The 26,962-nt window shown below is 38.9% G+C and overlaps 2 protein-coding genes across 5 annotated transcripts in view; both read right to left on the bottom strand.

Moving 5' to 3' along the window:
* The window catches only part of syt1a (synaptotagmin Ia), a 159,013-nt gene extending 157,311 nt beyond the window's left edge, over nt 1-1,702 (bottom strand). For 3 of the 4 annotated variants that reach the window (XM_008400453.2, XM_008400449.2, XM_017302823.1), the window contains exon 1: nt 1,468-1,701. The gene's annotated coding sequence lies outside the window, so the exon portion shown is untranslated. Of the gene's footprint in view, nt 1-1,467 lie in introns of all 4 variants that reach the window. The other variant, XM_008400456.2, reaches the window with a different exon arrangement.
* Nucleotides 1,703-21,881: 20,179 nt separating this feature from the next.
* The window catches only part of pawr (PRKC, apoptosis, WT1, regulator), a 56,395-nt gene continuing 51,314 nt past the window's right edge, over nt 21,882-26,962 (bottom strand). The window contains exons 6-7 of the mRNA XM_008400448.2: nt 25,762-25,845; nt 21,882-23,754 (exon numbers count right to left, since the gene is read on the bottom strand). Of these exons, the coding sequence (XP_008398670.1) occupies nt 23,668-23,754; nt 25,762-25,845 (171 nt within the window). The 3' untranslated portion in view covers nt 21,882-23,667. The remainder of the gene's footprint in view (nt 23,755-25,761; nt 25,846-26,962) is intronic.

Raw genomic sequence — 26,962 nt, 5'->3', positions numbered from 1 at the left:
AGTGAAGGAAAGAGGAGACCAGCTGCACAGGCAGACTGCGAAATGAAATGCAGGTGATCGGTTTGTGTGATCGGCAACAAGAGACCGTGATCGGCGATCACCGACCATACACCTTTTCACGGAAATCGGCCGATTATGATCGGTGGCCGATCGATCGGCACACCTCTACTAAAAACCCATTACAGCTTAAACATACATAATTTAGTAAAACTGAACATTATGAAAAACATCAAAGTGTGCTAAGAAGCAATGCAGCATCTATCTGAACACAGACTGTTCGATTATGTAATAGAACATCTGTAGAAGGTCCAGTGAGTACGTAAACATACGTTCTACCTGGGGAAACAAGCTGTGGGGTCATTTAGATTTAGGTGATGGAAGCACAAAGTGTTGCCTTGCTCACACCGTCTTCGTCACCTGGTAACAGACTGATTCACGGGAGTATCCTGCCTTAACGTAGTCACAGCAGCAGGTAATACTGCAACCCAAGCCCCATCCCTTAACACCGGCTGATCATGCTTTCAGAGTTATTAGGTAATCTGGGAGAAGAGGGTGATAGGCCATCTGCCTTTTAACGACTCCTAGTTGAACATGCATGGCAGTCACCATGGATTTGCTTGACGTTGTTTGCACAGACTCTGGAGAGACTCGTTCCATGTGCACTGTGCAGTAGCCAATCGGCACTCCATCAGTAAAACCTGTGGGAGGTGATAAGCCTCCTTTACAGCAAGGGGGGGTTCCCACCAATCACAACAATAGCAGAGATCCTGGGTAACCAGCAGAACCAAAGTGGTATTTCAATCTTATCAGCTCACAGAACAAATGGAAAAAAATAAAGTGAGTTATATAATTAGGCATGAATTGTTGCAGGAAAAAAATCCTTATTCCTTTTCATATGAGATTACAACTCATTTCCGAATCAACAGATTGCTACTTCCCTCCGTGCTCAAGACAAACCCATCACAACTGAAGGACGGAGGAAAGTAGAGAAAAATAAGAATACCAGAGATGTAGACTCAGATTTTGTCTGATGGAGCGAGAACAACGGAGGGATTCGCTTCTATAGGATGAAAGCAGCTGCTCATCTTCCTTCTGATTTCCCCTCCCCTCTTCTTATCGCCTTTCCATCTGCCCACACATCCTCAACGTAGACTCCCTTTGCAACTAGAGACATAGCCTATATGAAGCAGCGTTATGATCAGCTGTTGCGCTCCACCCTGCACCTAAAGCAGGTTCTGAGCACATACGGGGACAAAAAAACAAAGTGCACATGACGACAAAAGGCGCTGCAAAAACAGGCGCCAAATATGGAGTCCAGGGAAACGGTGGGGAGTTGGAGTGAAGAGTAGCACTAGTGTTACATTATTAGGACTGACAGTCATCAAATACATCACATATTTTTTACAAAAACAAACACTTTCATCAATAACTTGCTGAGTGAACTGTGAATAAAATGTACTTTCCTACCTGGCAACAGCTGCACACCTTCAGCTCCAAAGCTGTCAACCCTGACGAGAAGGCTCGCTCATATGGAGTGGGGAGTCTGAGAAAGAGGATGTGTGTATCTGAGTGTGTGCGTGCATGTGTGTGTGTGATGCTGAGAGAAAGATGGAGAGAGAGCTGGGAGGGAAAGTGAGAGGTGGAGCCTAGCTCAGACACGAGAAGGAGGGCTGGTTGATGACTGTCTGCTGCCTGTACACCCAGTCTGGAGGAAGCGGTGTGGATGGCACTACATTTTCATCTGATCAAACACACACACACACAGCTGATGCTCCTCATACACAGCTTGGAGAATAAAAACCTGAAGGCAGGAGGGGTGGGGGGGGAGGAGGAGCTGGAGGTGTGACAGTCAGGAGAGGCTGAGCTGTTTAAGCCCGAGCATCGTCACGCGGCAGTTCCTAGGAATCCCTCCAGTAAGAGGTGAACTGCATCACCGAGTCCTTGTCTGTGATTGGCTGGATAGCAGGGAGACGCCAAATTGTGGTGGGCAACGCTGTGTAACCTAAAATGACCCTTCAACATATTAAACGCCTGGTCCATCTTTCTCTTGTGGGTACATGTCACTATCAAGGACAATTTCATAAAAAAGCCTTCCTTGTTCAGACCCTTAAGCATGATGGTGTGTGTAATTGTGTGTATATATCAGGGCATAGTAAGACATGACCTGCCCTTGCACATGAACAAAACACACATCCATCCACATAACCTCTTATAACATCTTCTTAAAGAAGGGAAGTCGATTATAATAAAGGCAACACCTGATGGACGCTCACTGTGCAAACGCTGCCTCAAGTCATGCTGACCACAGTAGTAAGAAAGACCAACAGATTACCTGAACTATTTAGCTCAGTATTGTAAAACAAAATTATTCAACATTTGCATTTAATCTTGAAAAACAGCTCTTTGTTTTTGGGTACAAGGCATCGTCATCGTCTGCAGCTTGTGCAAAATGTAGCCAGTCGTTTTAAAGCAAGACAAAAATGTGGAAGGACTTTCAAAAACGACAGTGTTCGATTATAAATGATATCATTATGGCAGTTCCACAAAGCTATACATGCTAATTTTTTTCTACAAATAAAAACCAAGGTGGTGGTATCTTTATCTGAAATATAGATTATTTTACATTTAAATTGCTAGCAAATATTGAATAAATTACACACTCAACCCGGCAAAAGTTACTCTTATTCGACATCTACATGCTCCCACTAGCTAAGATCATAATTATATCGCAAATGTAACTATGAATAAGCCATGTTTCCATAACAACGCAGATTCACCAGGTGACTATGAACCCATTCAAGCACTGAGCAGATGCAAAGAACAAATCAATGCACTGATGTGCCGTACCTTTCTACAGCTGAATAGAAACACTACTGAAGTAATTATTTTTGGACCAAAATCTGAACAGTCCAGAGTCGGCACTCGGCTTCAGCTGTTACATCTAGAAACAAGATTAATTTTTTGAGTAGACTCATTTCTTCTGATGCACATCAACAGAAACTCAAACACACAGCTTCGTACAAGAACCTGTTATTTCAGGACTGCAGAACCAATATATTTTATTTTTCTCTGATTCATAGCTTGCTGTATTAGGTATACCAAAGAACACAAAAGTATGGTAAGTTGAAGAGTAGACTTAATTCATTTTTAAATTACAGAAACATTCCATCTGGTAATTAATTTTATTTGTCAAAGCAAAAATAAAATAAGTGTTTAAAGTCCCTGGGGCCTTCAGGATCAAATTATATTGTTAATGAGACTTTTGGCCTTTTTATTAACAAACTGAAACAATTTACAGATTAACTGGTAATGAAAATAATAATTTTATGCAAGTTAAGCTTTCAGCCAATTTACCTGAGCTTCATTAAAAGGTAATAACAGTGGAGTTTATTATGTTAGCGTATGCAAATAAAACAGCACACTCCATTTACTAATGAAGATCACATTCACTGAACTGCTTTGAAGCCATTTAACAGCCTCGACAGGCAGCTGCAGCTTGTTTTTAATGTTTCAATGGATATGAACTTTAATCTTCAAATAATTTCTGCTGTTAAATGTTTTGAAATATTTCCATCTTTCCATAGTAATGTTTTCGTAAATCCTTCAGAGAGACATTTTCTCTTTGCACATCTTGACCCAAATCTCAAGCTCTGAGCTGCATATTGATTATTGGCTTTTGTGGTGGATCTTCTTGATAAAAAAAACCCAGGCTTGTTGGTTCTGGAGGGGCTCCACTGGCACTCTGACGACAGCTTAAACACCGGCTGCATCCTACCAGTTTCTGCTCAGGAAAAACCTGGCCACAGCCACGGCCTTAGCCCTTCCCCAGCCAGCAGGCCGCACTCCAGCATCCTGACTCAAAGCCGTCTCGCTCTAGAGGACAGAGGTGCCTCACAGGCCCAGAAACGATCAGGCAGGAAACATCCCCGACCTATTGCTGTACAAGCAGTATCCTCTGTCACAGAGTCTTTTATGTAACGAGCTCAGAACTAAATCAAAGTGACAATATTAATCATGTGACGTGAGAAATAATTAGAGGGCCAATAAAGGGCTGCATAAGTCCCCTTCCTCATATTCCAACACGCGGATAGCTTTCGAAGTCAGTGATAAAAAGGCTCTGGAAGTAGCTCATCATTACGTTGCAGGAAAATTATATGCAACAATGATCATAATTGAAAGTAAAAATGTAAGTTTTCTTAAATTTTGATATCTATATAAACAATCAGCAAACTAAATGAGGTGGCTTTTGAAATAATACAAGCAAAAATAATATTTCAAACTTTAAGCATCATGGTTCCAACAAAAACCAAACACCGTTGAGCTTTAATTTGTACCTGACTGCTCTACTGAATGGGAAACTTAATAATTAATGATACACAAGAGGTATAAACAAAAGACAAGAACAAGCTATTGTATGATTTATTTCAACTGGGTATTATGCATTTCCAAGAAAAATAGTTGCATATGTTGCTGCATCAAAACTAGCTTGATATATCCATGAAGGTTGTTTTTATGGACTCTGCCTTAGTCATCCACATTTAGCTGAGTGGCTCAAGTCTCTCTTTAGTAAAATCTGCCATCCTCCACTGTGTGATTCACAGAGAAGAGGTTTATCTGGCCCTTGCTCTCTGCCCCGGGAAGCCTGGGGTTTCTCTCTCTTGTTTACAGATCGACAGCATCTCTGGGAGAAGGTGGGTGACAGCATATGACAGACTGATGGATGATTTGACACTCATGCGCCTCTGTGTCATTCCTGCATCCACCTCCCCTCACCCACTCACTCTCCCAAGCTTAAAGGGAAGGATTGCTAATGCTCATGCATGTTGATGAAGCTCAAACTTGCACCTCTTGTTCAAAGCATGCATCCTCTTAAGGAGAAAAGCCTGATGGGTAAACAGTGGGTGGCTGTCAGCATGCCTGACTGTTAACAGTCGAGTGAAAAGGCAAGATTCACCGCAGATGACAATGCTCAGGAGTAGAGAGGGGCAGCATTGGGTGGCAGGGAGAGGTGACAGGACAGAAGGGCAGCAACTGAATCTGCATAGAAATGAGCAGGATTCCCCAAGAAATTAAACATCAATGTCATTTTAAGAGAGGAAAAAAAACTGACACTGCTCAACAGGGCAATGTTGGGAAAAATGAACTCAGTTGTCGCTTTACTGCTGAAATCAAAACAATGGCACAAATTAGACTTCAAAATGTAATCAGTTTGGGTAAACAAAAAGTTTCAAAGTGTAGTTTTTGGCAGGAACTAGTGTATAATTAGGATTTGGCTTTTGCTACTGAGTGACGTGGTTTAAAATGGACTTAATTCGAAACTTTATAAGACAGGCAAACAAATAGGCTGGCCAAATTAATTTGAATTATGAGCATGAAACTCCCTCAAACATTTCTTTCCAAGCTCTGATGACGAGCAAACAAGACTCATGCAATTATTTTAACACCCTCTTAAGTTAGAACTTGACTCAACAGGCTTTGAACAGTCTAGCACATATTTTCCCTCCATTTCAAAGAAAAACTAAAAAAAGAAACAACTGATGGCACCTTTTCATTTTTCTATACTTGCTCTAACACTTGTCTTTCCTGGGTTTCTTTTCTCATCCAAAAAGAGTCTGTGGTGCTGGCCGACAGTTTTGCTATTGCCATCTCAGTTTGAGATAAAATTTGCTTTTTCAGAACGATTTTTGGAAGCAAAGATGTCAGATTTAAATGTTTTAAACACACTGGATAGATAAACTGAAACATTATTCAAATACACTTTATGGAAGAACTGATAAACCTAAAATCATAGGTATTGTTGCATAGGTATTTTTAATTATTAAAGTTAAATTAATGTATATTAAAATACATCATCAGACTATAAGCAATTCTTGTTTCAATATTTTTTGCAATGCTACATGAAGTCCAAAAGAAGTAGGCCTCACTAATGTAATGAATGATCAAGATGTGGGTTTACATTTTTGCACAGATATCTAGAAAACATATTAAGGTGATGTTCAACACTAAAAACCAAAAATATGCTATGTTAAATTGTTACAAAGGCTCTGAAGTGGTCTGGAAATTGACCTCATCATTGTCTTGTACAGTCCATCTAATCTCTGAGTGTTTAAAAACCTCTAAATGACCCAAACTAGATATAAAATGCTGTGATCTAAGCAACAAGATTAAAAGAAAATTTAAGAGTAGATTAATCATTCATTTCTCACTCTGATCCAACATCCAGCAGATCTATTTTTAATAACCTCTCTCTCATTTCTCCAAGTGACTGCACTCCTACACTTTAGAGATTAATTCACAGCATGGCAGTAGGCATTGAAGTGGAACTGCAATGCAACAAATGGCTTCCTCCTTTCTGGACAAGGCCTTGACCTGCACATCTTAGCATCTGTCCTCCGTCTTCCCCTCAAAAAAATCCTCAGAATAAAAATATTAGATATGCATCTTATTCTTATGTTGTTCCAGCACTGAAGCTATCTCCAGGATATCAGCCAAAACTGGAATAAAACAAGCAGTTTCCCCCCATCATCATATTTAACTGTTTCAGTGTGAATTCTTTACTTCTTCCTCTTTATTTCACTAGTGATTTACTATCATGTCGCTTCCCTCCAGTCAGCCTATTCTTATTCTTGGTATCATCTTGGAGAAAAGGGTTATTTTTAGTCAGCCTGTCATGTGACTGTAGTGCAAATGGAGTCTTGCAGCTGTAGGTTACTGGTCTGACACTTCATCAGCAGCTCCCAAACCAGAGAGGGGGAAAAATCCTCCAAATCCTGGAAATTTTTAATGTCACCTCAGAGGTGCTCTAGTTAATAATTTTCTTCAGCAGCGTTATTATCCCAGCCCTAAATCACTACATTCACCCGACTTAAATCTACCCAGCACTTTTAAACACAGGAACAACCCACAAGCTTGATTGAGAATAACTTGGAAACATTTCAACATAAAAATGTTAATGTAATTATAAACTCTTCAAAGATAAGGTAACTATTAGTCCTTATTTAAATTACAGAGTTGTAGTTTGACTTTGAATCACTTGAAGTTGTTTGAATAATTCATATATGCATATAAACAAAATATTCACAGAAAAATAAGTGTCTACTTTTTAGCTAATGTGCTGAAAGTACAAATGTTTTCTTATTTACACATTGTGGCACAGTTTAAAAATCATTTTGTACTTTTTTCATTAAAATTGAATAACTATATAAAACTGCGAGAGATGTGTCCTTAAAGATCACTAACCACAACAATCCACAGGGTTGTGTTTGCTTTTTCAATCAAAATATAAAAGGTTTTGAGGTTTAAAACATTCCTTTAAGTGAAGGATTTACTCCCATTTGCTCCACAGATGGCTATAAATGGACATTTATGATTTAAACTCTGTTATGGTTAAAGCAAGTTAAAAATATAAGCACTGTACGGTGAAATCACTGAATTGCAATGATGATTGCAATATTTAAACAATTTGTAATGCTCATCACTCTACCCACAAAACTCCATCCAAAGTTCCTGGTAATGCACAATAATGAAGGAGACAGGAAAACTACCCGTGTTCCTGGAAATGCCTAATTTAGTTAGAAATGCACACATTTGTTTTCACTGGCTGAGCGACAGCAGCTTGATGCGATTTGCTCTCAGATTTCTGTCATGTTTTACATCGTTCTGTGTGTGAGTGCAGTTTATCTTTTTCCTGTGAAGCACTGTGCTTTTTATTCTTTGATAGGTTCTATACAAGTAAAAATGATTTGCTGAAATCTATTAACATCAGTTTGTTTAGTAAACCTGTCATTCACAGATTTGAGGGTCTTTCCTTTTAAAGATGTCTGCACTACCCTGTTCCTCTAAAATTATCATACTCTCAGTTTATAGTTACATAAACAGACATCCTGCAGTGTTGGATTTAGAAAATCCTGTCAGTCAAAATGTTGGACAGTCTGGTAGATGAAAAGATGAAGACTGTGTCCTCCCACACAAGACGACACCTAATTAGTTTACGTTAATGTCACAAAGTAATGTATTTTGCACATTTCAAAGCAACACACACAATCAAAATGAGAAGGCTAACGACGAAATGAGGCATGCAATTTAACATAACCCAAAACTGCCAAGGCTGCGATGACAAAAAGACTTCTTACAAAGCAGGTTTATCTACACCTGTAGGGGTCAAAACTGATCTGAGAGCCAGAACAATTATACACAGGATGGTTAAGGAGAACTGATGGGTGCTACTGGCACCTTGTAATTTTCCTGCACTGTGTTATCTATAATTTAGCTCTTTAGAAAACACAAAAAGACTTCGATTACCGGTGGAGCATTCTCATTTAGACATTTTGTTGCAACCTTTAGAAGGAGCAAAGGTTTGTTATGCCGTTGCGGCCGACGCAGCTGCTGGATCTGCACTGTAATTTTCATCTGTGATCATCCACAGTTATCAGTCAAGTTCAACAGACTGGCACATCCCACCTCCCACACGGTGGAGGAAATAGTTTGGTGCAACTGTTTCAAGAGCGAGTCAAAATAAAAGGAGGTCAATCTGCCAGGAGTAACTTTGCAAGTAAAAGTTAAGGCAGTAGGTACAAAACATCTCGTCTGTGCAATTTACTGTCTTCTCTATTCCAAATAAGGGTTGCAATGAACTTAAAATCCTCTCACCATCATAATAAAATTGTGTAATATTTATATCACAAAGCACTGCAATGACTGTTAAGGTGAAAACAAGATTATATTTGTCCAGTTAAATCACTATTTTCTTACTTTGATGGCAGAAACTGGGAGGTTAAAAAGTGACAGAGGAGATGAAGAATACAGCAACATCAACATTCAAATACCAAAGTCCTATCAAAGTTGCTTTGGGATACTAAATTTATGCTTTTACAGCTGAAAATGTTCCCCATAGGTGCTACCCATCGCTGCTGAAAGGCCTACATGTGGAAAGCTTGCAGGATAAAAGCAGCCACAGCTCTGGAAGTCCATTTGGAACAATTTCAGCCTATTTTCAAAAGAAACAGGCCCAACTATTATTTAAAGAAAGATAGAATAATACAGAGGGGAAATGAGAATTTAATAAAAGGTACCAGGCGAACAGAAATCCTGCTGAAAATGGACTCTGACGCACTCAGATTCTGAAATGTCAACGGGAACCAGGATGTGTTATTTAGACAGTTATTTAGATAAGTGTAAATGACAGCCTTTCAAGTCACCATGCCAGCATTACATCTATAAGATCTCCTTATCTGACAAGAGAGATTAGGTTTCAATGAGTCCAACACAGCTCTTTTTACCATAGCAACCAGAGGTAACATTGGGCTTTTCTTCGGCTGCAGTTGCCTTCCAAAGATTTTCAGTTATCATTCTGCAAATATATCAGACCATGCAAGTCAGAAATGCTGAAGGTTAAACTTGGAAACCTGTCCAAGTTTAAATTGTGTAGCTATTCCACTTTGCGCACCGGTTCCACTGACAGTGAAACAGTCCCACAGCATGATGCCACCACCATCTGCCCTGACGTTTTGTACTTTGCCATTTGGCTTGACGGTCTCCCTCTGACTCCTGCAAATGCACATGTACTTACTTGGCCAAATAATTCAGCTAAAGATATTTGCAGATGCAAATTACGCTTTTGCAACAGGCTTCTGTCTTGATTACAACCCTCTGTTAACATATAATCCTATTCATTTCATTTGGGGATGACAGTTTGGGTCAGATAGTTAAAACTTCAGACAAAATTAAGGATTGAGTTTCATCTCATCTGATCAAGCACTGGTTACATTGACATGAAAAATGTTTGAAAGAGTCCTAAAGAGGCTTTTAAACCAGAGAGTAGAGTACCAAGTGCCACGCATGGTGGTGGTGGGATCATGCTGAGTGTTTTAACCGGTTTTTGAAAAGATAAAGCAAGCTAAACATGAGCTTCTGCAATGGCCTTGAGCTCACTGAAAATGTATGGACTGGGCCAAAAAGTCATTTCAGTGACTAATTTACCTTATATCTCAAAAACTAGTTGAAATATTCAGCCAAAATTACACCAAAGGTTTGTTGATGGCTACAAAAGTTGCATTCTTTGTTAAATAATCACTCCTCCAAGAATAAAGAATGCTTCAAATTGAAAACTTACTAAATATCTCACAGGATCTGTATTTTTAACATTTACCTGACATTAATATTTTAACATATTAGAACAAAAGACGGTGCATTAAATTGAGCTTTTATCAGCCCAGTCTGAGGATTCCTCCAAATCCAGTCACCAGTTATTACCACAGCAGGCCCCAGCCGGAGTAGGAGGGCTGATTGCAGCTCATCAGCCTGTCAGCTGGAAGCGCATGCTGAATGGAGTCCAGGGTCGAGTGGCTTTCCCGGCTGCCACATTTTCTTCACTTCACTGCAAATCAAACGGCTGTTGTTTTTAGGCCTGCGATCAGTTAATTTGTGGAAAAGACGAGAGAAGGTGGATTACTCAGCATGCCTTGGCCTGGTTATATCTCTCCATTCAGATGCAGGGAGAGGGGCTCGTCATTTAAAAGGCAGATGAAGCTTCGCTGTGGCGCAGCTCCGCCTGTAGCTTGGTGCCATTGTTCAAACCGAGTCCTCATCCATATAAACTCAGGGGAGATCTTATCCTATATATTTAACCTCTTCCCATTACTATAGGCTCTTTCACAGAATGCACCGTTGGGAAATCTTCTGGCTGCTTAAAAAGATTGAAAGTAAAGTTTGCTCTATGGTGTGAATTAAATACGTATACAAACTGCACAAACTGTAAGTGATGAGAACATTCTTATGCAACACAAACTACCTCTGTCACTCTGCTTTTATCCATAGCTCAGGGTTAGCTTTCTAATTTCAGCAATATGCCTCATAGTATTAACTGTTCTACATTCCAAACAGCAAACACAATTTCTCATTATATTTTCGGAGCTCCCAAGGCAGCTCAGATAGCCAGAAGATCATTTTCTCACATCAATTACTCCAGTTGCAAATAAAGAAACAAGTTAGCAGCAAATATCAAATTAAGTCTCTCAATTACATTTTAATTAAGGGACAGTAATGCGTTTTGAGAAGGCACAGATGCACATCATTGCCAAGTACAACTGGCAAGAGAAACTATTTCTTGATCATTTGAAATGCACCACTAAAACAGTCATTTCAGGAGTCTGGTGAGAAGCAGCTGGTGATATTTACTTGAGGGAGAATAATACCTATATCTGGTTTGAGACAGAAAATTGAAGATAGGAAAGTGAAGGCACACAGACAAGATAAGGTAAACTGTGTTTGTGCGCACTATTTCAAAGCAGCTATTGCTCTATGGGTAAAAAGAAAAACTACAGTTTCAAATCAGCAGATCAGTACTGCTCTTTGAAGCATATAATCAGTGTGGCAATTCTTCTTGAATGCATATAATCAGTGCAGCATTTTCCATCCAGCAGGGTTCAGATAAAAAAAATAATACAAAAAAACATCCAACATATGAGAACTGTTACTTGTGTACAACTCAGGCTTTGATTCTTATCAGGATTGATTGGCAAACACCTTCTAAGATACAATCTACCCCTAAAACAACAGATGTTGATTTCCACTTTGAAACAATTTGATCCTAAAGTGGTGAACATCCCCAATGAAACAACTTATCAGATAGTAGCTCCAGAGTTGAGAAATAAACATTTTGCCTTCTGTTGCTGCCAGAGAAAACTGAAACCCTAAAACATCCAAGCCTTAGTTTAGCATAAGTCTATCCAACATTGTCCTGACTGCCGGTCATTTGCTGCATGTTCTGATGACAGTTTACTAGATAGGGTTTATATCTTATATATATATATATATATATATATATATATATATATATATATATATATGTGTGTATTTGTTTATACTAAATCTGCAAAATAAAATCTTATATGCAAAGGTTGAACAATGTCCACCTTCATCGACTCAGACTTACCTTGTGAGAGAAATCTTCAGTACACTCTTTATGTGGTGGCAGGTGAACCTTTGCTCCAGAACAAGTGTTTGACCTTCCAGTCGGTGCACTAAAAAAACAAAAAAAAATAAATAAAACAAATCAAAACACAGATAATACAGTGTAATCCAATGTATTGAAATCCTAAAATGTAAAGTTCACTTCATCTTAAAGAATCACATCAGCAAATGGAAAAAAAACAAAAAACATTAGAACTAAAATGTTTGTGCATGACGAACCAGAGGTCTCATGATAACCTAAACTTTGGATGCATGTCTGGTGCATTTTTGTTTAAAACAAGCTTGTTCTTTACTCAGTGAAGTTGCATACGATAGATTATTCCGAAATTTTACTGAGGCGATGCTTCACATTACCCAAGCAGATGTAGAAAGTGCAGTACTACTCCTGAAAGTACTTTTTGAAAGAAAATACTCAAATGAATGTATTTAGTTCCTACCCATATCTGCATATGACTAAGTATTTGTGCAAATAACTCTTCTTGTTTTAAGAAGAGAAATATGTAAATAAATTATATATAGAAATGTCTTTGCCCTTCTTGGTATTTATTGTTGTTGGTTTAGGTGCACACACATTTCCAAAATAACCTGCATCTTGATATGGACAGAAATTAGCTGGAATTTCCACTTACAGCTGATTACCATATTGGCAAAAAATATATTTAACATTTTCCTCTTCCTTTCATTGTTTTGTTGCATCATCTTGCCTTCTCTGTTCTTATTCACTGTTAGTACAGAGATTTGTGGATTTGTTTATTTTGTCTTTTGAAAAATAACTGCCTTTTATCCTATTAAACCACAAACAGTTTAGAAATAATTGCTTCTAGCATTTTAGAAACAATGAAAAATCATATGCATTTGACAACTAACATCAGATACCAATATGTGCAAGAAATATAAATTCTATGCATATGAATACATTGACAATACTTATTTAAATGAAGGATTTTATTCGACACTCCTTTCCATTTCTGCACTATTGTAAGACTTTCTTTTCATAGAGTTTGTTTTCTGCTAAAATTACTTACAGAATGTGACAGCTGAACAGTTGTCTCGCGATTACTAGAAATAACTTCCCCAGTTTTACAGCAATTAGAAGAAACCAAAAGAAAGATCATACCAGGAGTGAATCCTGACAGGTAGCTGCGCCAACACATTTGACTTAATTATCGCCTTAACAGCTCATAATGTTTAGCAGAATCCTTAATGACGCGTTTCAAGCAAGCAAACCTTCGGGAAATAAATAAATGAAACCTGCATTTTTGAGGGGGGAAAAAAAGAGAGGCCATTAAATATTCTAAAATTGGGACAAACTACAAAAAATGTACATATGTAAAAACATTTTATAGGTTTACAAATTTTAAACTTTAACAGATTAAACCAGGTTATAATGAAAGAGTAACCATTGTTACGGACATGGCTAATGAGGATTCAAATAAACAAACAAACACGGTTTGCCATAGTCACACCTAATTAATATCAGCCAAAAAAAAAAAAAACCCACGCAAACGCAGTTATTTTAAAGAAAAAAAGTTCAGAGACGCTGAAAATGTCTTACCTGGACGCTTTTAACCATAAGACAGGCCAGGGACTCACCTGCTGCAGACCGGAAGTCCAATTAGCTAATGAACAGGTGCAGCTCATCAGCCTCGATCGCGACAGGGGGATCAATGTTGTTCCTTTACAAATCCTCAGGGTTAGCTGTAAAGCATGTGCCAAACCTTTGTGTTCATTGTCCTTTCCAGTTGCTCATTAAAGTCACATTTAATCGTCCCAAAGTTAATTTTAGATCTTTACAATTTCTTTAAATGTTTGTACAGCCAGGGAGACATCCTTTAAACAAAAATACTGTTCAAATGCAATTTTCAATTTAGCTCCGTTTATTTATATAGCGCCAACTCATAAATGTTGTCTTTACAAAAAAGACAATCTGATGCAATTAAACACATTGAGTCCTGATTATTAAGCAACACAGTACAGACTATTATTCAAATGAGGAAGAAAAAAAATCTGCATTGTCAAAGTTCAAAGATTAAAGTGTAACATGACTTTTAGTATAATTAACACTTGACAAAGTGTGATAATTGGTCTCACTAAAGTGTCCAATTAATCTGGTTGGTTGTGTGTGCAGACTTAAGTCATGCTGCCATAATTATAAAATATGTGAAAAACAACAAAATGATCTAAAAACACGCAAAATGGAAAGTATTTTACCCGAACTGACCAGCTGTTTGGGTGAATTTAAGCCTCTGAACGACTGCATTCATGTCTGTCCTTATACGTTAACGCATCATCATATTGTAACCCGCTTTACTCGGCTTCATTTTTCTTACCAATAATCAGCGTTCAAAGCAGACAGGTGGTTCAGCAGGTGGTGGAGTAGCCATACGGCGGCCATAACAGTGAAATAACATTCACAACAAAGGCTGTGTGGGCCCCCTGCTGCCTTTTATCTACTGTAGCCGAGGCAAGAGATAAAGCCAGAGAACATGGGAGAGAGCATCATTACAAATCCATCTACACTCTTTATCTAATCACTAATGGCTTTGGAGGGGAGTTTCAAACCATCAACACTGCTGTTTTTTCACATTTCCTGCTGTATCCCTCCTCACAAGCAGCCATTATGTAAATTAAAAAACTAAATATTCCACTCCCGTTTCCTTGCTCCGTCTGAGCGTTCTTCCCTCCAGCCAAGATGACCTTTCTTTTGCAAAGCAAGCCAGCTTTCTCTTGTAAAAGTGTCTGATTTCAACGTCCGATTTCTAATGTTACTCAGGACACTTAAAGGTTAAAACAATCCTCGCATGCAAACTGTCATTAGGAAAGACAAGAGAGAAATAATCCTGCCGATCCAAGCGCTGAGCCTGTTTCTTTACAAGTTAAAGGTCAAAATCTCACAAATTCCTGAAGGCCACTTCCCACCAGCTGGTTGCAGCTTTTGCCTGCATCCATACCATCATACAAGCGTCCGGCGGATGACTCCTGGTCCTGTAGCGTCACGAGTGGCACAACGTGGAGAACGACCTTTTCGACCGTGTGTCAGCGGCCAGAGATGCTACAGGGAGGCCCACTCAGAGTGTCTGAATGTCAGCATCTGATGATCCAGTGAAGCAAGAAGAACTCGGAAAACCGGAAAAAAGCAAGGAGGATTTCAAAGAAAGAAAATATTTAATATTTTTATTTATTTAAAAATAAAGCAAAAATTAAAACAAAGGGAAGAGCTTGTTTGAACTGGTATTGGATGTCAACAAGCTTCAGTTTTCATTTTTGAGTTCATCAGAAGGTAAACAGACTATTTTCATTTTGCAGAATTACATTTTTAATTATTTATGTACTACCTTTGCAGGTAATTTTTTTTTATTAAATAAAGAAACTCACAAATCTATTTCTACCTTATAAATATTTCTGTTATTGCAGATTTTCTGCAAGTTTCCTGAGGCCATGAAACTGTCAGCACATCCCAGAGACTGAGCTCCCCGGTTGCACCCGAGGCGGCGAACGACACCTTGTTGTGATTTGGAAGGTGTGCACATGTCATTCTTCAACAGTCCTTGTCAAAATGTCAAATTCCTCCATGAGCAAAGAGGTCAGACACTTTTCTTTCAAGACTAATAGAAAACTTCATCTTCACAAAATCCCTCTGTGCTGCAAATCTAAACTGTTGACAAAAAGGAGAAGTTTGGCATTTTTAAGCATTACAGTTTATTGATATTATAGTCTCTTAGTCATCGCTCACTGGAGGAGCAGCAGGAACTACACCCCAGTTAATTACTTGTTTTGATACTTTTTATAATATGAAGAGTCGTCCTTATTAAACATATCAACTTTCGTGAATATTTCTTCTGAATCAATGTCTCATGGTGATATTTGGCTAAACCAGCTGAAGATTTTCGGTTCATCTCCAACAAGCTCATTCTTGGTTATTCTGTTTCTTTTGATTAAGAAAGGCTCAGTCCTGAATATGTTAATACATTAAAATAGTCATTAAAAGTTTAAACTCAAGATTTCAAGTGGGGTTTTTTTTCATTCCTGGTAGCTCACATTTAATTGCTTCATCTGCAACATAGCATCTATTTCAGAGGTTACTTACCTTTTACTACTTCTCCTTATATATTTGTACCCTCTATTGTACAAATATATATCACCCAACGGTGTTGAAGTCAAATCCATTACAGCCACCCTTCTTTCCATTTCTTCTTCCTGCTGTCCTCTGCTTTGCTAGCTGCTTCCTTTTATGAGAGAAATTAAATCTTCAGATGTATTTCAGAACACTTTCTAACTAGAAGCACAGAATATATAACAGTCTGAGATGCTGCAGTCTTTGATTTACTGAGCATAAACCCTTGGGTTATTTATAGACTGCCGAAAAATCGAAACTGCAGTCAGTATGATGAAAATCCTATACATATAAATTGAAATGCAAACTACAACAATCAAACAGTTCACTGAGTTGTTGAGCAGCAACCTCCGTTTGCTGGGAGCTTGTGCTGAACTTTGTTTTGACGTCACGGCTGCGTCTCTGAATTCTCTTTTTGGATTTTTGGACCTGCTCAGATGAGAGCGAATCCACTCCACAAAGTTTTCTTTCAGGTTATGGCAGCTCCAGACCTCGAACCCATGCTGATGTGTGACCTGTAGAGGGCTGTGCATCAGGGAGAGTCTGCTAACCTCGTTAAACTAAAGTTATTTTATGACAGAAAGTTGTTGTTCCTTGACATGATGTGGAAGATGGACGAGACTTTTAATTTTTTTTCAAGATTCCATTAATTACCTAATGAATAGTGTTTTTGTGAGTTTAAGTTATTTCTCACCAGGTATCCATAACAAGTCCTCCAGGACATTTCCTAAACCTATCAGGGATAATTGCCCTGTTAGGGCTTCCTGTGAACTCCCAAGAGGGACCGCCATGGGACTGGACCTGCATATATGGATGACCATCCCCTCTGCACTCCTCCTACTCTGAGAGTGACCACCTGCTAATGCACAAACTCCATAGATAGATCCGTAGGCGGCGTATGGCCGACGGATGAATGGAGGGACAAAGAGTGCGGCTGCATTTTTTAAAGTCTAGAGTAAAGTGTGGATGACAGATGGGTAATTAGTACAAGTGTCTGTCTAATCCATCTGCACCGAGTCGATTCACACGCAGGAAGCCACAGAGGTGAAACTTTGGCCACCGCTTGCCGCTAAACGCTCTGGATTAGCTGGGAGGATCCTCTCAGAGTGAGATGCTGCTCTGGGCCTGAACATGCATGTCTGCCTCCCTCCTGCTGGGTTTGTGTTGCTGAAGGGGAGCGAGGCGTTTGCGTGCGCATATGTGCTGCTTCTGCACGCAGCCCTACGCGAGCCCTCTCTTAAATCACGCCACAAAAACACATGAGGCAACAACTTCTCAGAGGGGGGCCCGCGCTGTCATGGTAACAGCGTAGAGTGACCTTCAGAGGCTGCGGATGCTCCCCAGAGCCGCCTCCTTTTCTGCCTGGCTTGGACTTTGTGAATCATCAGCAGCATTGAAATTCACATGGCTCCCTCTCTGGAGGTTTGGGCTTATTAAAATGGATGAGCAAATGTGGAAAAATGATGGGCGCAGCAACAACGAGGCCACATTTTTCTGTAATAATTAAGAAAAGACAAACATTCAGGTGTAAAATATCATGTGCAGTTCATTCCTGGGTTGCAGGTTATGTAACGTGTGTCCTTTTCAACAAGAGACACATGAGGAAGGGACTCCAACTAACCACAGGTGGGATATGAAATTACATCTGTCATGACAAGGATTCGGCTCCAGATTCCCAGACTGGATAATATTTTATGAGGGTGTTCAACCAGGGGAGATTGTCTCCAAGGATCACTGAACACACAATCGGGCCGAGTCTCCACTGCACGCTGGGGACGCTGCCACCCGCTGGTGAAGAGCAGGAATCGGGCGCCGATTCAACTCCTGGAGCTCCACAACTGAACCAACGGCAGCACTGGACTCAGAAGGTACTGGTCCTGTCGGGTCGAAGTCTCAGAAATAAGGCAAAAGTCTGTGACAGTTAAAACAGTGCAGGATGGGGGGTTCCATCAGTTTTGTGGTTATGTTTCTGAAGAGGGGAGCATTGATGATTGTGAACAAGACAATTATACGTTGATCGGGAAATGCACTTATAGTTGCCTTGGAAACCACTCTTGGTCTGTAATTCGGCAGCTCATTTCTTTGCCAAGACACAAACTCTTACAACCCACCAAACTCGACCTTTGACCCAGCGATGAGTAACAGGGTATCAACATCCATGTGAGGCAATAAGTAAATTTGTTGTGCATTTCAACAGTGTGTAAAACCTGCATTTTAGTGCATCTGGAACGCCTTTAATTTAATTAGTAAAACTGCTGTTTTTATCACTTAAAAGTCAAAATGACAATAAAGAATCCTTGCAAAACATTATTATATTATTGAGTCTTTACCCAACAGGATATCATTGTCTTAGAAAGGCACTAAACAGTTTAGCACATATTTTATTTTCAAACTTAAATTTAATAAAATAATTAGGTTGCCGGAACCACAAGTGCCCCAGGGTTAATAAGGACTGATTGAATTAAACCCCGTGTCTTATTGGAAATAGAATAAGGAGGAACATTTTCAATTAATATGAAAATGCTGCAAAATTAGTGTAAAGTTCAAAATTAAATGCAAGACGTAGGACATCTTACAGTACATTAAACACCATATTTGTACCAAATGTGTAAAGAAAACTCAAAATAAATGTTATTTTTATTGAAGCAACATAACATAAATGAAGAATTCCAACCTTTATTTTGGAAATGTCATCAGTGTAGATAAAAATTAGGAGACAATAGGTTCATCCTTTCCCATTTGGACTTTATAAAACCTCCTCTGCCGTCACCACTCTTTGCAACTTTGACTTTTCACAGTTTGTCACCAGAAAATATTCCAGCCATTAAACTTGTTGCTCTCACTGCAGGTACAAGCAAGTTTAGGAAAGTAGCAAAGTGCCTGTAGCCATTTGCTGAGGTGTAAAGATCAACTTATTTCTGAGTGACTCAAATCTTATGTTGTCTTTGCATATACATTTTGCAAAATGGCCGTAGAAAATATACCAAATAATTCCTTTGCCGATTACTAAATTGCAAAGGAAATATTTTGTTGAATTAAAACATCATTTCACTTAAAAGTGCACAATTGTGCCTACTCTAAAATGTTAGGAGGAAACTTTTTAGTGAACCACATTTAAAGCAATTTGCATTTCAAAGCAACCCAAGAATAGAGCTTTTTATCCACATTCCTGGCTAAAACAAACATCAACATCATAATGTTGGCGATAAATATTTCCACATCCCAGTCCTCGAACATTTAGAGACTAAAATAAAACATCAAAAACAACATTTTGCATTCTAGCCTGATGAGCCAAATTATGCCATTTGGTAAATGTCAGGCAATTGGACCATCATCAGTTGATTTTCTTTTCCGTTTGTGAACGTTTAGTACCATGTTGACTTTTACAGAAAATTTCAAGAAAGGGCAGCTCCACATGTGGCTGGAGTTATTCAGGAAAAAGCTTTCAGAAAGTGAAGTCTCATTATTGCAGTTTTCCACCTCCGGTGTGATGCCGGTTCCAACAGAATAAATGGTGAAACAAGACAACTTAAAAAAAAAAAAAAGCAGCACTTTCATGTTGAAAGATTGAAGTAACTTCTAACATTCAAAGATCGCTGCTCATATTGGAAGCATAAGGAGACATTTATTAAAGCCTCGTTTCTTCACCAGCTCTAAACCCTCCTTCTGGTTCGAGGTTTAAAAGCTTGGTGGTCATTCTCCCAGTGCGGTTGGAGAAATGTATCTGCTGCGATAAAGCAGGGCAGTAGGAACGGTCAGAGGAAATTGCAAAAAGCGCATCAAGTATCGTTCTACCCATCTGTTTTCCCTCTTTCAGGCATCCTGACCCCTGCAGTGTCCTGTGCGGATGAGCGCCTTCCTGCACCGAGGGACCCTGGAGATGGAGAAGATTGGCCAGAGAAGCGAGAACATGAAGCTAACGGATAATAAAATGTTCGCAGGCATCTCCAAGAACAAGATAAGGCTTGCTGCTCATCGGTCTCTCAAGTATCAATGTGGTCTGTGGAAGAGAGAAAGATGGAGAAAGATGCAACATGCATGCACATTCTTACATCCCAGATAATGATTACTGAACTTAAATGTGGCATTTAGATGTTTTACTAGATAAAAAAAGGAGAAAGAATTCATATACCTAAACATTTCCACATGTTATCACATGTAGCAGTTATAAAGCTACTAAGATGTTTCTAAAATCTATCACTTTAATTTTGCAGGGGCAAAATGTTTTCTTGCATAAATCAAAGCAAGAACTTTGTCATTGAGAGCAACAGTTTAAAAGTTTTGTTGCAGATTCAAATGGAAATTTATACCTGGGCTTTGACTAGGCACTTCTAACACATATAGGTAACTACATTTGTCAACCTTGGACAAAGTGTGAAATCTTTTACAACCAGTCCTGAGTCTTCAGCAGTCTTGGACTTTCCAAGAAAAAAACAAAACAAACGAAACTAGATGCACTGAAAAATCTACTTTGTCGACGACTAACATTATATTTTGCAACGGTAGAGCTACGTTGCGACTAATGGGAATTTTCTCTATTATGAATAAGTTGGCTCAGTTATTCAGCATTCAGAAGGTCGAGTCAGAGGTTAGCTAGAAAAAGTTCAGGCCACACAATAACACAGACCAAGTGAGCATCACTAGCTTTGTACGGTGCGTTGAAAGGTCAAAGAGATTAGAAAAGGGCTTCATCATCACGGCACACTCTCCATTTGTCATCTTAAAATGCATCAAGTGTGAAGGTCAGGAGCCATTAGCATCCAGAATTGCATTCAGGGTCAGTTTGAGGTCCTTCCTATTGAAGGACCTACATCTTCAGTAGGAAGAAAAAACAACCAGGAGTTTTTCTTCCAACTAAACTTCACCAGTTTTCTTCAGGTTATTCACAATTTTTGTTTTTATCTCTGCAACAATCAGTGTTGGTTAACACCGATTTGTATCAGTGTCAACCAACCCAGATTTGTATTGAAACTAAAGCAGATAAAGCAAAATGACTGGCTTGGAACGGCGCAAAAGCAAGTGTTGAAATCTCAATATGTGCACACAGCAGATATATATATATTAGATGTTTGTGGAAATAGACAAAGTGTTCTTAGGTTTGAGCCAGTAAATTTCTGCTAATGTTCCCATTGCTTCTGTGTGTAATATTGGTACGTCTTCTTTCCCAGACCACACTGCAACTTGATGCAAACATTTTCTTGAAAAGCTTAAAAAAACAAACTCTTCAGAGAAGTTCTGACAAACCATTTCATCACACGCAGAGGAACCTGTAATTTACTGAGCTATGATGAGACTGAAAGCATTGTGACGGTGTCTGAACTTCAGTGGAGGTCTGATGGAGCTGCTGAGAGCTGAATGGCAGCTTATCGTGACTAAGCAAAGGCAGATATGGATTGTCTGTGCCCTCTGTGGCTATTCAAAATGACAAACCTCGCCGCTTTCCATAAAAATGCTAATAGGGATTACGCAGAGAGCCTCCAGCACTTTCCAGCCACAGAAAGAGGCCATTATCTGGAAATTTAGTGAACATTAGTCAGATACAGATTCTTCCCTCCTTGCTCTGTCACTAGGTGGGGGAATTAATGCGCTTCAGTTGCATAATAAGTGAGATAGGGCTTGTTAATGTCTCGGATGCAGTCAGGTTAGTGATTGACATGTTGAATCATTATCAGCAGAGAACCAAGAGGAGGAACTAACCCCCACTACATGCACCACCACCACCGTCACATCGTATTACCGACTCAGCAGCACAGTATCATCGCATCGAATTAGCGTTAATGAACACAAGCGAGTCGACTGAGAGAGATAATCAAACTTTTATTAAATGACTTAATCTTCTGTACATGCGTTAAGTAATGGAAAGAGAAATAGATCGGCGATGTTGGTCCGTAAGGGGCTGGTCTTTCACCCCAAAACGTGGGAACGCATCGCCGCTTTAAGATTACCTGCTGCAGCAAGGAGCTCCCCGGAGTAAAATGATCTCAATATACAGCACCTTGCAAAAGTATCCATAGCTATTTTCATTTTTTTTTTCAAGCTATGGCCACAAAGAGGCCACTTAATTGTGAAGTAGAGAGAAAATTATGCGACAAAAGTTGAAAAGTGCGGCATGCATTTGCATTCAGCCCCCGTTTTCTCTGAGAACTCTAAATAAAATCTAGTGGAACCAAACTGTCTTAACCAGAAATGTTGTGTAATTTAATCTGTGCATATGTAGTTATTCTTGTACAAATGTTGACTTTCATATTTAGATGAGGGTGACGGGCAAATACAAATGCACTCCGGACTTTTGACATTTTCAAGACTTTGTGCTGCTCCGTCTCATAAAATCCCAATGAAAGACGCTGCTGTTGCTGCTTGTGATGCAACAGAATGTGGGAATGTTTTTGCAAGGCCAAGACTGCCCCTTAACTAAACAAAGCAGATTCAGTTTGCTCCAGCAATTCACCGCAGGAAGTGGTTCTCTGTAGTAACATGTAAATGCCCCTAAAGCTTTTTGACACCAACAAGAATATGAGTCAAGATGCCAATAAAATGCGTAAAGCTCAGCGTCTTCATTTCAGTTGGACATATTTACAAATGTAAAAATTTAAAGAGGCTCCTGCTGGATTGAAATGTACCAATGCCATTTATTCAAGAAAGCACCAGGTTTCAACAAGTTTGAAAGATTAAAGTTTCATGCACTTCAAGGCACTGCGCCCACTTTGGCTGGTGATGCTGTCGCAGTAAATGTTTAATTTGGTCTAAATGCTGTAGATTCCTTTTTTTTTTAAAGATTGTGTGAAAGATTTTCCGTAACTAAACAGGTTTTCTTGTGCTTAGTTATTCCAGTACGTACATTCAAAGTTTATTTCTTTTAAGATATTGACAGAAATCTTGACGATGAACAATCTAAACAGGTTATGTACAATACATTTACATTAAATATGTATAAGATGATAGACAACCTCCACCACTCAGCCTAGATTTCACAACAATTGGTATACATGTGTTTTTGTTTTTAACTCTTAAAAGGTTTTAGGTCAATTTGCCCCTTTTTGTCATTTCATACCAATATGTGCCACTTCACCCAACGCTCTGTAAATTTTAAACCCATGTCCTAAAGCCACTGGGCATTGGTTTATACTTATTGTTTTCATAAACTGAAGATAAATGATCAATGAACCATAAAAATTGTATTCAATTTAAGTTATTATCCTGAAAACCCAGATTACATATTAACTCCTTTTATTTTGATTCAAATTCACAAATGAAGATCTAGATCTCTAAAATATTACATAGTAGAAGCAACCTCCTAGATACTGGAGATACTATCCTGAAGGACAGATTATAGAAAATGACAATCATAACATCCCTTTTTTCAGCTATGAAATGGAAAAAGTCAGTGACATCCAATTGGGTTGGTGGTTGAAAACTGGAGGGATAAAATGCAAAATGGGGCAAATGACCAGCATTCAACAAGACGGATGATAAACTAAAATAATCTACACCAAATGAAACGGATGCAAGGCCACGTCGTAGGATCTGACCTCCAGCAGGACGTCAGGAAGACGGATCGAGTCGCTGGACCAATCAGAGCAGCTCTACCTCGTCAGCTGTCCCACCACCTTCAGCAGAGTCTTGTTCTCCTGTTTGAGCTGCTCATTCTCATCTTCAAACTCATCCAGGTCCTGTGGAGAGGACACAGCGCACCACTGTCGGTACCTTCCACATGAATACTCCACACCCAACCTCTTTATTACTCTGAGAGTCTTCCTGGGCTGAAGTCTGAAAGTTAAAACGAGGTTCACTCTGTGAAAACTGAGGCTGTCTTGATAGCAGCAAATTAGCCATTGACAGCCTCAATTAGTTGCGAATGACGGCGGCTCCAAGTTGCAACAGTTCTCGCTTATCAAGCTGACACTTCTCATTTATTCTCGCCTCCATCACCGCCTACGATTGTGTTGTTGTTGGAAATGAGCTGAACAACATTTGGAGGAAATGAAAGACTTGTCCTAAAGGTATCTAATCTTTACTGTGGTACTTGCAAAGGAGTTGTTTTCAAAGAAACCTGCAAGGATTTCAAATCCAGATGTTTTTGATGCTTAGCATTACACAAATATCAACCGTTTTAAAGTTTTTTCAAGTTTGAGGCTCAAAATGTTTCTCGTTAGAAATACGATCCAACGAGGATCAATAACACGCCTCTTTGAACTTTTGTGAACTCAAGCTCTCTTGAAAGCTTATCAAAGAGGAGATATAAATCCGCAACCTGAGCGTTATCATTTTTTTTTTCCACCCAAATAAACTTCCACGGCGTCGGAGGGTTCAATCTAGCTCTGCAGAGATGCTGACTGGATCAGCCGTTATCTCCTGCCCGACAGCAGCAGCAGCTTCGCTCGCAGATATTCCTCATGCTTCCTCCAGCATCCTTATATAAAACCCTACTGTTATAACAGGATGCGTGTCCCTGCGATGCTATCAGAGTGACGCCTCCTGCAATATTGCATCCTTTGTGTTTACAGATGGGTCGCGTGGCGTCCGTCATAACAACAAAAGTGGACAGATAATAACCAGGAGACATTCATTCAACTCGCTGCCAAAAAATTTGCACATCCCTGACAGCCAGGTTTGATCTGTTTGGACTTTCCTTGGCTCCACAGGAAGAAAATATCAATTTCCTAAGAGTAGTTTAGACATGACAATCTGCCATTTTTGCTCCGAGAGAAGCTAAAAAACAGATGTTCTGTCAACCAGTCGTTAGGATCAAGCAAAAGCTGGTAATGGGTGAGAGTTGAGATCTTTGGGGTATTTCGTTTTTTTTTTAGCATTTTGTGTTAAGTAAACAGGCTTTATTCTTGTTGCATAAAATGTTATTTTTGATCAAATTGCTGTATAAATTGATCCGAGTATCATGAATCAGACAAGGATGCCCTTAATTAATTGTAATAAGCACACTTAGCATTCGAGAGAGCCCCACTGACTTTAAAAGACATTACTAAAAATCTGATGATAACAGCCAACTATTTAACATGACACACTTGAGTGTGACCTATCAGAGCGACTGTGAGAAGCATATCTATGGAAATGATCTGGCTGATTGTGGATTCATTTAAAAATGACGGTGGTACCGTGTCCTACAGGGTACGATGAACTTCAAAAACCCTTTTTAAGAGGAGGAGTCCAGCTGTGAAATGACATCTTTCCTCTAAAACGGTGGCTGATTTTGTTGTCCCACCAGAGGAAGTCTGACAATGCAACACTGATTAGCAAGTAGGTACGGTTGTAATTTCATAATCTTTTTGTTTGGCTTTTAGTTGTACTTTTACTGAATGTAAGAGTTGAGAGTGAACTTCATTTGGAAAGTTAATAATCACAGCTCATCTGCTTTAACCTGCGAAACAAGCAGCTGCTGCAAAACAAACCCTGAACTCTTTTTGACTTATTTAATTTATGATTCCTAAAAATGAAGTATTTCTGTTTGATCGGCCTTTAAATCCCCGGCATGTGAATAAAAGACTAAAAAATGTTCTGCCCACAAAACCCTCAGAACTGTAATACAAGACTTCAGTAAAATGCCAAATGATTCTGAGGCCTACGCAGGCTGCCCACACCTTGCTAGGACAAAAAGACTCAAAATATCAGACGTTTGAGCATATAATAATTACAGTAATAAGGATAATGGAGGTTGCACTCACCAGGTTTAGCAATTCGATTTCCTCCTTCAGTTTTTCAATGACTTCGTCTTTGTCCTGAACGACCTTCACCAGCCTGGAGAGCTCCTGGAGCACATTTAGGGTCGTAATGAATCAATACATACAGAAAGCTTTGCAATTAGTAGGCTCACCAACACAGGAAAATAGTACAATTATGTTAAATTTTGGGTCGAGCAAATGTTTTATGCAAGTTATTTTAGCCATTCAGGGTTCCTGTACATTTTCCAAAGTTTCACAGTCATTTTCTGTCATAAAAAAGAAATTCACTGTGAATTCATAGAAAGGCAAGGCTTTCTATGAATTCACAAACCAGAGACAGAGACAAAAGGCGAATAGATAGGCGGATGGAGTAATCTGGATGGATGATCCATGAACATTTGGAAGGACAACTTTTGTTTCATGGAACGAGGGATGGGTGAATAGATGGATGGATGGACAAAACAAATGGATGCATATCGAATAAAAGATGAAAATGATGAAGAAATACAAGGATAAAAGGACAGAAGGATGGACTGAAGAGTGGATTGATGCAAACATAAGAATGGGATGGGATGTAAAGTAGAAATATTCATGTTTTGTCTTTTATTACGATAATAGAAGCAAGAGCAATAAATCCTAAAGCCCATGGGAGACCCAAAAATTATTAGAAAATCTCTATTTTTATTTCTTGGATTGGTGTTGGAAACTGACATTATTGTTGTAGGATCATTTAAATATTCAGTTCCCTACAATATCTGAAAAAGCAATTTATTTCCTCAAAATTGTATGTAAAAGTCAGTCTTAAAATGTGCCTTTTCCCAAAGTATTTCTCTTTATGTGGGATGGAGGCTCTGAACACATTAGATTAACATTTTCAAACTGTTCTTTTATTATGTTAATGAACTCAAACCATTATTTCCACACTGTACTTTTTCTGTTGAGGATAGATATGACATTGTCTCCATAGTGACCAAGTGGAGGTGCAGAAAATGGTAAAATATAATGAAGACGACATTAAAAATAATCTTTTCAACCATTATTTTAAAAGAACATAACTACGTCTTTGAACTCCCACATAGATCAATCAATCAATCAATCAAATTTTATTTGTATAGCACATTTCAGCAGCAAGGCATTTCAAAGTGCTTTACACAACCAAAACAAAAACAGAAATAAACAGTGAGAAAGAGAGAAAATTAAAAAA

Source organism: Poecilia reticulata, linkage group LG23 (genome assembly GCF_000633615.1).
Source record: "Poecilia reticulata strain Guanapo linkage group LG23, Guppy_female_1.0+MT, whole genome shotgun sequence".
NCBI classification, from domain to species: Eukaryota; Metazoa; Chordata; class Actinopteri; order Cyprinodontiformes; family Poeciliidae; genus Poecilia; species Poecilia reticulata.
The sequence above is the reverse complement of the archived record's forward strand: the minus strand, read 5'-3'. Positions and strand labels throughout refer to the sequence as shown.